Source organism: Dermacentor andersoni, chromosome 3 (genome assembly GCF_023375885.2).
Source record: "Dermacentor andersoni chromosome 3, qqDerAnde1_hic_scaffold, whole genome shotgun sequence".
NCBI lineage: Eukaryota > Metazoa > Arthropoda > Arachnida > Ixodida > Ixodidae > Dermacentor > Dermacentor andersoni.
Window position 1 is genome coordinate 65,644,338 of NC_092816.1, and position 12,309 is coordinate 65,656,646.

The 12,309-nt window shown below is 45.2% G+C and overlaps 1 protein-coding gene across 1 annotated transcript in view; it reads right to left on the bottom strand.

Moving 5' to 3' along the window:
- Positions 1 to 4,143: 4,143 nt before the first annotated feature.
- LOC126545997 (transmembrane protein 120A) overlaps positions 4,144 to 12,309 on the bottom strand; it is a 30,464-nt gene continuing 22,298 nt past the window's right edge. Inside the window, exons 10-11 of the mRNA XM_050194050.3 lie at positions 10,132 to 10,200; positions 4,144 to 7,226 (exon numbers count right to left, since the gene is read on the bottom strand). Coding sequence (XP_050050007.1) covers positions 7,086 to 7,226; positions 10,132 to 10,200 — 210 coding nt within the window. The 3' untranslated portion in view covers positions 4,144 to 7,085. The remainder of the gene's footprint in view (positions 7,227 to 10,131; positions 10,201 to 12,309) is intronic.

Consider the following 12,309-nt stretch of genomic DNA (forward strand, 5'->3'; position numbering starts at 1 on the left):
GCCATCTTGCCAGATACGATTGGCTCACAGAACTTCTACACTATCTCTGATTGGCTTGAAATACCCGCATGGAGGAATGTGGAAGTGTTCAAATAAGCAGTGGTAAGATACCTAAGTCATGCAATAAGCAGTCTTGTAGCTGTATAGCAGTTACCGAAAAAATGTCAGGAAGTACGTTACTCGTTACGTTCTAATAAAATGAACGCGTTACCGTCCTACGTTACCAAGACGATTAAGGTACCACATTACCAAAAAAGAAAGAAGAAAGCGCCCGCTACTTTGTCGTTACTATGCTCAGAAATTTTGGACAGTGGATCTGTCCTAGTTATCCTCCCTGCCGTTCATTTATCATTTTCCTCTTTCTCATACAGTGGATCTTCATTGCCGGAACCCTGAAGAACAACTTTATTAATGGCATATTTTACACACATCAACTTTTCGTCCTTAAAATACTGGACATGTTTCTGCTCACGAAACAAAAGTGCAAACGCTGTAGCATTAGCGACATGCATGATTAGCCCTGTTAGAATAAAAATTTTTTGAAAACAATGTTCCTTAACAGCACCTTAATTATTCGACAAACAACTGCCTAACAATTACAACAAACCTGCTGCTCAACACAGTGGCGTAGCAAGGAATTTTCTTTTTCTTGGGGATGGGGGAGGCGGCATGCATTTGACCGCGAACGGTTGAGCGAGAAGGGCGGGCTGCGCAGGCAGCATCCTGCTACACAAGATATTCGGGAAGGGAGGGGGAGGACATGCACCCGGAGTACACTTCCCCTCCCCTAGTGTTGACTTAAATTGTGGGGTTTTACGTGCGAAAACCACTTTCTGATTATGAGACACGCCGTAGTGGAGGACTTCGGAAATTTCGACCACCTGGGGTTCTTTAACGTGCACCTAAATCTAAGCACACGGGTGTTTTCGCATTTCGCCCCCATGGAAATGCGGCCGCCGTGGCCGGGATTCGATCCCGCGACCTCGTGCTCAGCAGCCCAACACCATAGCCACTGAGCAACCACGGCGGGTCCCAGTGTTAACTTGGACATCAACGTATTCTGCCACAGAATATTTGAGGGAGCATTTTACGAAACTGGCGCTAAGCACAAGATTTTCGCTAAATCGATATGCCCTTATTGCTAGTGAGCTCAATTTTTAAAATTGAGCTAACATAAGGAACAAAGTTAATTAGCTAAACTTAATTATTTAACACCACGCTATGTTGTCACGCAAGCAAACACACGCGCACAAGGAAGGGGGGACTTTCCCCCCCCCGCCATGGCCTTTTTTCCATAGGGGACCACAAATAGAGTGCACAGTCGTTATAAGAACTGAGGGTTGAGCAAGTAAATATGGGGGCTCATTGTATAAACGCACCACAGACACGCACGGACATGAAACGTAACTTATCACTTCATTTGTGTAGCCACGTGTTGTTATATACCGGGCGTTTATTTCTTTCTAGAAGGTCCAATCTTTCTAAATATTGCCTGTCGCATGCAGATGGCACAATTCTAACCCTTGTTCTAAATTATTCGGTGAGGCGGTCATTACTTCTACGAGAACTCAATATGCCTAATGAAATTATTAACATAATTACCGTAATTAACCTTTTAGTTATTTCACGGCACGTATTTCAATCTACGAATTATAACCGGTGAGTTCGCAAGGCGTATCCAGTTGGAACAAATTTCTGACTTACCCAAGCCTATATCCACGGTTAGAGCGTCCCTTTTGCTGAAAGACCCATCACCAGGTCGGGGCATAGCAAACAGACAAGTGCAGTGGATAGATCATGCGGTAACTATAGTGGTCGAAAAACATCCAAAAATTCAAAAAGCCCGCGCGCTCCTCTCGGAGGAACACCACCGCTTCGTCAAAAATTTTGCCCCCCTTATCTAGTAGCTGGTAGAGGCGGCAGGTAAGCTCGCCTTTTCGCACCACGACTTTCGACGAATTTTATTTCCTTCTATCTCGGCTACTTCGAAACATTTTAGAGCGCAGCTCTTAATGCCCCACTCCTGCAGCGAGCGTCGACAGTGGCGTAACCGAGCGAACGAGCACAATAGCGAAAAATGAGCGAACGCGGAGCGGCAGATGAAAGACGCGAGCCGCAAACGGCGGAGACCAATGAGAACGGCCCCTGCAGTGAGGGGCGCGCGGAAAACTGGTTTCATGGGGACCCGCCCGACCTCTCGACGCGTACTCGTATCTGGTCTCAGCCGGACTGCGTGATTCGTACTATCGTCTGCTCGCGTCAGCTCTCGCTCGCGCTTGTTTGGTTTGGTCTCGTTCGCGCTTGTTTTGATAGTCATGGTTTTCCGATTGCATGCGTGACGTGAATTGTGTAGTACTTTCTGGAAGCCAAGCGGCACCAGCGATTGCACTGGAACCTTCGACGAGTCATGTATAAAAGCCGACGCGCTTGACCCGCAGATCAGATTTTCAACGATTGCCGACTCTGCTACAGGGCTCTCTCAATTTCTTTGCCTCTATATATCGCGAAATGAAAACACGTATAAAGTTGCGCTCAAATTTTGCATTAGGGAGTACCGTAATCGCCGGTGAACCTTGAAAATATTTTTGAGATACAATGCTCCTTGAACGGCGTTTTACAACTTCTAGTGCATAACCGAAATTTCCGCGGCGCCTGCCGAGGGTTCTTTCTCTTCCGTGTCCCTCTATGAAAACTTGTCTCGCCATATGGAAGCACCGCAGGATTAGAATATTTATGAGGGCTGAAGCACAAGAAGTAGACTTGTGCTTGTTATGGTTGCTTGTGGTTGCAATTAGGCTGATAATTGAATGTAACACTGTTGTCCGCATGCTTACATATCAAGCACACACACTCCTTTCTGTAGGCATCTTATTGCTAAAAAGGAATGCTTATTGCAACGCATTTCTACACAAAAGCTTGGTTTCATGTTTGGCACATTCGACAGCGTCACGTCTGTTGAGAAAGCGCTCCAAGGGTACTTTGTAGTGCATTGTTTATAAACACAGTGCTCTCAAGTAATATATTAAGCAACCAGTGGTCATGATATGTTGAGACTAGAGATTAATGTGAAAACAAGCTTTAGTAGGTAAGTAGAACCCCGCTGATACCTTTTTAAAACGACTGTGGAAAAAAATCATACCAGCCGGGAAAACGTAACCGTTAGGAAAGGTGCAAATCACCAAGGCACGCCAGAAACAGTCCAACTGGCTTCCAGTGCAGTTATTAGATGCATCAGTACTCTTACTGCGACCAGGAACAGCAGATGCTCGTATGTATAATTAAGGGACACGTACGGTGTTGTCATAGTGGCCCCTACTGCAAAACATTGTGTACACTTCGCTGCATAACACAGTTCTACTGTGTCGAAGCTTACTAAAGAGAACTGGCAATTGTCAAACGCAAATAAGACCCTTGCAGGCCCCAGAGTAAATGTAGCCCCGTACTTGGCAGAATTGGCCCAGTATGCGTGGTTCCCAGTAGGTATTAATCGATGCACACCTTTTCAGATGCTTCGCCAACAGCCCTGTGCATGCTTTCTCCCAATCTTTGCGCAGCGCCTGGCTTGTGCAACTCTGTTCGTTTATTGCAAACTTCGGTCGCTTGTTGCAACAAATTAGTCACTTGTTGCAACAAGCATGCCTGCTGCAATGAATTGGTTGCCTGTTGCAACATGCGACAGTCAATTTCTCTCTGCATGATTATATTTAGGCTGTGGCCACTTTCAAATGCAACATAAGATGCTGGAATACTACAGAATGGCGCTGTATCAAATGGGGACATAATACATAGGAGTCAATATAACTTATGTTGAGACCACGAAAACATGACGCAGCAGCCGGGAAAATGCAACAGCGAGGAACATGTAAGAGGCCCCACTAGTCATCTCCCCATCCCCCATGCCCCCACAAACACAAAAAGCTACACACACAAGAAAAAGCTACCCAATGTGTAAAAAAAAAAGTTACCCAGAGTAACGAGAAACTGAAGACAAGCAGACCAACTATGGAAAATAAAAATCGAAGTTGCTGAGCCATACACTGCAGAGATGCACTCTTCTTACTAAAAGAGCACGTAAAATTACTAGAAAGTGCAGTCGAAGAGCTCAGCAGAAAATATGCTGAACACAGTAATTCACTGATGAGCTTGTTTGATCGACAACATTTAATCAAATATTGAACACACACAACAGACACAGTTTTGTATATAATGGAATAGTTAGGCCAAAACACACCTGTCTGTCAGCACACACACAATAAAAAATGGTGATAGCTATCCCAGGCTCATGACTAATAGATGCAAACTTGTGGGGTGCAACCAGAATTAAACTTGCACACTGGTACAGTCAGCGACAATCAGGTTCTGTTTTCTAATATTGACATAAGGTGTATGTTACATTGGAATCCAAATGAGATGCAGCAATGCATGCATTGCTGTGCATTGGTGCTGAAAGAATCAAGGCCAAAGACAAAAGCTTTGGCACTAAATTTAGTGTCTAAAATTCACTCCTGCATTGAAAACAGTGTGATTACCTAGCACACAAGCACTATGAATGGGCTATCATTATAGTAACGACAAAAGCAAAACTGGCCAGAGAACAAACAAAAGTTGCATGTGGCATGACACTGAATTGCTGGTGCACTGGCCAACTAAGTGCAATTGCCATTGTGTACACATTGCACTTTCTAAACAACACGCATTTGAACAAACGCATAGCCATTTACAAGCTGAACAGTACACTGGCAACAGCAGGAATAACAAGCCTTGTTGAACACTCCTTAGTTGTACACTTATAAATTAGCTTTACCTTAGAAAGTATGCCCCCACTTATAACAGTAACGACAGTGGCCCTCGTTGAACACTTAACTGGATGCATATAAGTTATCCTTGTCTTAGGACAGCATTTTTAGTAAGTCCTGCAATTTTTCGCTAAGCACAGGAAACAGCGAACAACATGGAAAGTGATTAACATGAGAAAAAGGTGTGGTTAAAGTGATAAGGGTGTGCATACTCAGCACATATTCTTGTGCAGGACTTGCTTCACAGAACACATACCAAGGACAAACTCACAAATGTAAGCATTAAGACAAGCATTTGTGCGTCTAAGTTGGACACTCTTTAATCAAGTCTAGATCGATATTCCGAATGTCTGAACAATAGGCAAGTTAATGCTTGTGCGAACAATGTAAACCAATGATGGAAGAAATAATGCGAAGGCACCAACAGGAAGATGAAGAAAAACAGTGCAGGAAGATTGCTCACATATTTAGCCTATAGGTTCAACAAGTTGAACTTGCATAGACAAAAAACGACGACCTTACATGAAAGTTGCAAGAGAAAGTGTGAGCAAAAAATGTGAGAAATTCGTGTAGTATAAAGGCAGGCAACATAGGGACTTTTGCCACGGTAAATCGATTGACACTTTTTTTAAGTATGAGAAAAATGGACAATATAGCCATCTTTCAGATGACATCGCTGAACCACACATCTCATCCAAAAATATAGCTTTGCCATATCCGTGTTACAAACTTAAGGCATCACGGCATCACCTCAACAAGCTCTGAAGAGCACTGCTCCGTCACTAAACTCAATAGTGTATCGCAGGAACTAGTGCATGTAAGTCTTATCTTCTGGCAGCACCTTTATGAGATTAATCATGTGCCAACCGTAGACCTGTCGGTGGTGAACCATGGCACTGAATTACTCAGTTGCCGCACCACAGCCAGGCAGCCATTCAAGAAAAAGGGACCTGGAGAGCTGTCCATGTCACTTTTCATGGCCTCTTTCAGTGGGCCAATTAAACACTCGGTCATTGTTTGAAAAGGCCCTCTATGTGGGAGCCTTTGCCAGCACAGCTGTTGTACATACTATCAAGCTTGAACTTCTACAACATGACTCTTGCCTGCAGCTGACCCATGCAGTGCGCAGCAGCATAGTTGGTTAGGCCTAACAACATTGTAGCAATGCACACACTCATGCCACCCTTGATCAGAGAGCATGCAATCTGTCAGATGACAAGGCTCGTAACCTGAATGATCATTGAGTACTTGGGCAAGTTGTGCTTGTTTTTATCTTGAACAATTAGTGCGCAGCAGGTGTAGTAGCAGCACTTATCTTGCCTCCACTTGAACTTACCTTGAAACCTCTTGAATAAGGCCTTGTTTTTGACAACTTTAATGAACCCCATGGTGCATCAGGAAGCTTATTCAGAAGAGTTACTTGCGGTCTAACCTGGCAGGTAGGGTGATCAGCACTTTGTGGCTATAGTGACTAAGAAGACATTACTTTTGTGCCTTCACTGGGTAACATCGACTAAGTAAATCCGAGTGCAGTAACAGACAGCTAGCCTCTACCATTAAAATGCACAATGAAAGCCTCACTTACAAATAGCATGCACGTTTAGGGCCACTTGGTTTGGCAAGGTATAGCTTGGCAAGCCTGGAGCCATAGTAACAGCCGCAGACAACACACGAAACAACAAAAAGCACACTGACGCAAAAGTATATTGCCTTTTTGTACCACACACCAGGATTGAGCACAGCGCATTTTCCCTCAATTTGTGTGATTCAACACAGCTAATGAGAAACATTCACAAATGTCAAAGAGGAAATAACTTTGCTTGTAATGGTCAGGGGCACCACAAGTACACGGGATTCTGCATTCAACCAATAGCAACCACTTCCGAAAGAGAGAGTTGAAAGTGAGGTGAACAACAACAAATGGACAAGTGATCCCAAAATGGCTTTCCAGGCACACAACACGCACTCATAAAACATATGTCCAAATGGAGATCATGCGACAGACCAAGAGTTACAAGGAAAGAAAAAAAAAACTAAAATAATTTGTAAGAGCACTACGCGACATGTTATGCACTGTCCTCCCAGAGACGAGAACAAATGCAAGTACACAGTAAAGTACTAGTCCTAGGGCTGCCTTCGTCCAGGGCAGTCTGACTAGGCCGGTTACATTTCTCTTGCTGCCCATGTGCACAGACACAATGTCAGTATGTGCCAACAGCCACTGTCCTAAGAGGTCAACACAGACGAGTGACATTTGTGGCAAACAACATGGCTTGGGTGAACTTGGTCCTACTCCACGTGGTTGTGGCTCTTTTTCTTCTGTATCCTACGGATGATTGCACGGCCACTGATCTTGTGGAAGATGACAAGCGAGGTGGTTGAGATGTTGCCCATGAAGAGGATGAAGAAGATTAGTGCCGACACAAACACCTGCAGTGGCCATGTGGGGAGAGAAAGAGTGGCAGACATCAGCATAGACAAACACAGACCTGACATCAAGAAATGATAATGAATGACAACTGTAATGATGCATCTGCAACCTGAGCACTGTGCAACACTAATGTCCTCCAGTATAGAAATGTGCAAGCATTAAGAGTTAAGCTTCAATATAGCAAAGTTGTATTTGCAGCGAAAAACTGAAGTTGCAAATTTTGTTAAGCAGCGTTTTTGTTTTAGCAGTAAAACTTAGTTAACAGGTTCCTAAAACAGTCCTGACGAATACCAAATTGTCACTGAACAATTATACTACTATATAGAAGCCCCTGAATCATTCAGCCCATAATAATAGGATCAAAGGTATTGGTGCTTGCCGCAGACAACACATTAAGAGCAAAGCTCCCTTGCAGATCTTGTCCCCTGCTAGCAGGTGCCATCAATGGCATCATGTGTACATGTGTATCATCATTAACAGGGCCTGCCACCATCGCCCCCCTGTTTGTCTACCATGGGGCAATGAGTTGCGACACCAAGGTCACCATAACGTAGTTTGCAATACAGTAGAACTATGCTGATACCACCACGTTTTGTACAATTTCCCAGCAACAATCTTCGCAATCGAGAACAAAAAAAGTGACCCAATACAGTTATGTTTCTTCTTTACCGATGACTACATTTTTTGAAAGCACACCCTTTCAGCACCGATGTTCAGTCAATCGGCAAATTGCGATTGTATATCTTTTCCGGCTGCTGGGTCCCGTGTGAACAAGAAGAAGGCACAACGGATGTGCGACCGATAACAGCAAAGGGGGGGTGAGGGGAGGGGGACAGGTAGGTGCCGCTTTAGCGGCTGCAGAATAATTAATAATGACACGTTACTGCGAATTCATTTAGGGTTAAATATTCAATTATACTCTATACTGAAGTTCTTGTTTATGGCTGGATGCTGCATATGCAGAGGAGTGCACTAAGAGTACATGTGGCACGTACTCCTCTTGCCAATGGCTGTGCTGCTGGCAGAGCGCTGAAGACGCACTGCAAAGCAGCAAACCTTATGTTACATGCGCCTCAGTAACACGGGCCAACCAGTGACAAAAAATTTACGCTTCGCCATTACAATCTGTATCGGCTGCTATGACCCCATTCGGACAAAACAGAGGAAAGTGCGTCGTCCTCAGTAGTACCTAGGCAAAGGCACCTTTAGAAACAAGAATCGCCATTAAAATGTCCCCAGGTTTCTTTCCGGGGAGTCTTCGGGTCGGGCAAATGCGAGAAAGAAGTTCTTGCGTTCCCATATGGTTTCCGCTGATGACTATGGCATTGCAGACTCTGTCACTTTGCTTCGGTTGGACATTAGCATCGCTTTTGCTCATGTATGCTTAGATTTACAGCACTTCGCGCTCACCTCGTTATAAGAGCTGTTTAAACTTTTCGATGCAATGCCAAATATGTCTGAATTTACAAGAGTTTCACACCATTAAATAATATATATGTTTGCCAGGACGAGGGTGAAATATCTGATTTGCTGAATTAACAAGGGTCGAATTAACGATATTTTACTGCAACAACCACATGGCTAGATGTGAAGGCCATGTTATGGGCCAATATAAGCAGCCTGATAATACAGTCGCCGACCGATTTTCCGGACTCCAAAAATTCGGACATGCCCGATTATTCGGTCAGCTTCGCGGCACCGCCATTCTCCCCATAGACCATAATGTATAACAACTGCCGAAAGTTCGGACGCCCTGCCACCCCTCGTCTGATTTTTCGGACACTTCTTGAGCCAACTCGTTCGAGGGCATCATGCACCAACTCTGACCGCGGCGCATAGTTCGACTTGCTGAACGCCATTTTTGTTTTGAACGGAGCCTCCTTGCTGCCCCACGAAGTGGCGCTACTGGAAATCCCCGCTCATCGTCATCGTTTCTGCCTGGTTCGATAGAGTGGTCGTACAGTAGTTCCGGTTTCAGCTTAGTAAGCCATGTCAAGACAATCCAGCAGCTGATTTCTTTCTTTCGCGCACGACGCTGCGAGTAGCACGTTTTTCGTTCGTGCGACTGGTGTCGGCACGGTGGTGATTGCGTTGTGTGCTGTGTCGAGGTTTCGGTGATCCAACGTGGCGTACGGAAACATCGCGTCAAGTGTCTAATGGCGCCGACAGTGCCCGCGCAGACTGCGCTGGGGAATGCCGGCAAGCGGGTGCCGGGAGGCCTAAGATTTGTCGCCTTCCGATGTGCTCCCTACTGACGCGGAAAATATTCTGCCGAGACCTGCGCAGTGATTGCATTGTGATTCCGGACACCGTCTCATTTGACAGTTTCACAAGTGCTGACACTGCTGTACTGACATGCGCAGAACTCGACGACGGCGAGATCGTTCGTAAGGTTTCTGCTGCTCCGCCGGACGATGACTCCGAGTCGGAAGATGACGCACCATGTGCTACGCTGCCGTCGCATGCGGAGCGTGCACAAGCAGTGACTGTGCTTTCAGCCGCCCCGTACGACCCTCTCCGAGATTCAGGCTTATCTGATTGCGCGTAAACGGGACAGCGTGCAACGGCGCACTCACGATTTCTTCAAGCCTACTGCCGAGCCCGAATAAGTGCGTGGAAATAAAGGATTTCATTTTTTTTCTTAATCTGCTTTTTCGGACACCTGTTTATTCGGACATTTCCGCAGTCCCCGTGAGGTCCGAATAAACGGTCGGCGACTGTACATGATAATACAGTGTCCATAGAAGGCTGGAACTGCACCTTCATTACACGAAACAACCTTTGCCTGTAACCACTATATATGGTTATGGAAGAAAAGCCTTGACAATGATAAGTATGCGGGTCACAAAAATATCATCATGTGAGCTCACTCTTTACAAGGCAAGTGGTGACGAATTTGCTCACCTGCCATTCTGTACACTCAGGACGAAGGCTGAGATGATACAATGTATATGCATTGTAGAGCTGGAACATCTGCAAACAAAATACATAACAGTGAGGACGGAAAAAAAAAGAACTCTTGCACATTGCTGTTATCAAAATCAAATAGAATAGACGGGTTTAACATCCCAAAGCAACACATGCTATGTGTTGCAGCTTTTAGTTCTTGTCCTAGTGTTCACTTTTTGTAAATGAATGCTAAATAAAGATTGATTGATTGAGACGCTGTAAATGGGGCAGGGGAGATGACTACAAATGAACTTAGATTACCTGGGGTTCTTAAATCTGCACCTTAATTAAAGTAAATTAGTGTTCCCGCACCCTACTCCCTTTAAAATGCAGCCACCACAAACAGGAATGAAAACTGCGAACTTGTGCTTAGCAGCAGATGGCTACAGCTACTGAGCCACCTTGATGGATGTCATTGTTTTTAACAGCAGGAGATGTATGGCGCTACAGAGTGGTGAGAAGCCCTACGATTGCGTTATACAATACAGTCGAGCCCGCATATAACGGCCCCGCTTAAGACGAACTTTCGCTAAACACGAATGAGACCCATGCGACCATCAAAATATACATTTCAATGCCATAAAATCGCACGTATAATGAACGTCTCTGAGCCCTACCAATTGGTTACAGCGAATGGACAGCGTAAACCCGGGGCCGCGATGCAAAATAACAATGACCTCCGACCCCTTTGCATGTGCGGTCTGTTTTCCCAAGCCTCCTCGTGAGCAAACTATCGATTTCGTGCCCTGCTACCCTTTCCCAACCGTCACCCGCTGCCCACGAGTGTCGGCATGTGGCTTACAAGATCGCCCTCCCACCCGTCCTTGCAACTCCGCTCCCCTATCCATACTCCTCCTTGCAACCCCCTTGCTGCCTCAGCAGGTGCGCTACAGCCGCCGGCTAAAGTTCAGCAGTTTCGTTTTCTGGCCGCTACTGTGAAGCAGGCCTCCTCCACACGTAGGGCTTCCTCGCTTCCGCGCTTCATTCTAGTCGGGCCTGGGTTGGGTTCAGGATGGCAGATGGAAATGCCGGACCTGTAGCGGTGATGACACGAAAAGCACTGGACACGGCAACGAAGCGAGCAATTTTGATGGAACTGTCTCAAGGTGCTAAGAACTGCAAGTTGAAGAAGTACAACGTGTTGAAACCGACCACCTCGACAATTCTAAAGAACAAGGAAAAGATCGCCAGCTCTGACGCAGACTCGACGAACCGAAAGCGTGTGGAGAAGGTCACCTATGTGGATGTATAGAGGACATGCTGCTTAACCCTTTGAGGATCAATGACATAAATATACGACGCCGTGAACAAAGTTCGAAATGGTAGATGCCACATATTTACGGTGCCGTCTGTATGTTTAAAAAGCGCACCAATTTCCTAACTTTTTATTTTCTGTCATGTGCTGCTACTATGTGGGAATACAGGGAATTTTTTTCGCGCGCCTCCTTCTCTCGGTTTTCATTGCATGGTTTGTTTTAGCGCTAGTTCACTCCTGCACGTCTATATGCTACCGCTCGCACATTGGTGCACGCGTGGGCAGATGGCGGTTTCGGCTTCTTGCGCTTGCAAAACTGATGGCTATCTCGTTACTAATTGCTCAAAGGGCGACCACTTGTTTCTCGCTTGTTTAGTGCTCACGGGGGTGCGCATAGGAATAGGAACGATGCCGCCATGCATGCGTTTCCATTGCTTTTTTTTTTTTGAGACTCATGAAAACTAATTGCCTCTGGTTGGCGATAAGATGAAGATTAGCTAAAGTTCGTCCCACGTTTTGCTTTTCTGACGGGCACCAAACCACACAGTTTTCTTGAGTGCGCACACCTATGCAGTTTGATTATGCTATGGATGTACATATTAGTGTAAGAGCAGGAACATTTCAGTCTTGCGAAATATTCATGTGTGCACATTTTCAAAGCCTTCAACTATAACACTGCATCAAATTTTCAATTCTTATAAGATTACTTCCTTTTTTACTGTTGTTATTCGTGAATGAAGAGTAGATATATAACAATGCAAAATATTTTTTTCTCACTTTACGGTCACCCTAGAAAAGTTATAGTAAATTTTTTTCGATATAACTCCCTAAGAAGAATTGGAATTGGAATCTGCAATAAAAAAAATACCGGTAGACCC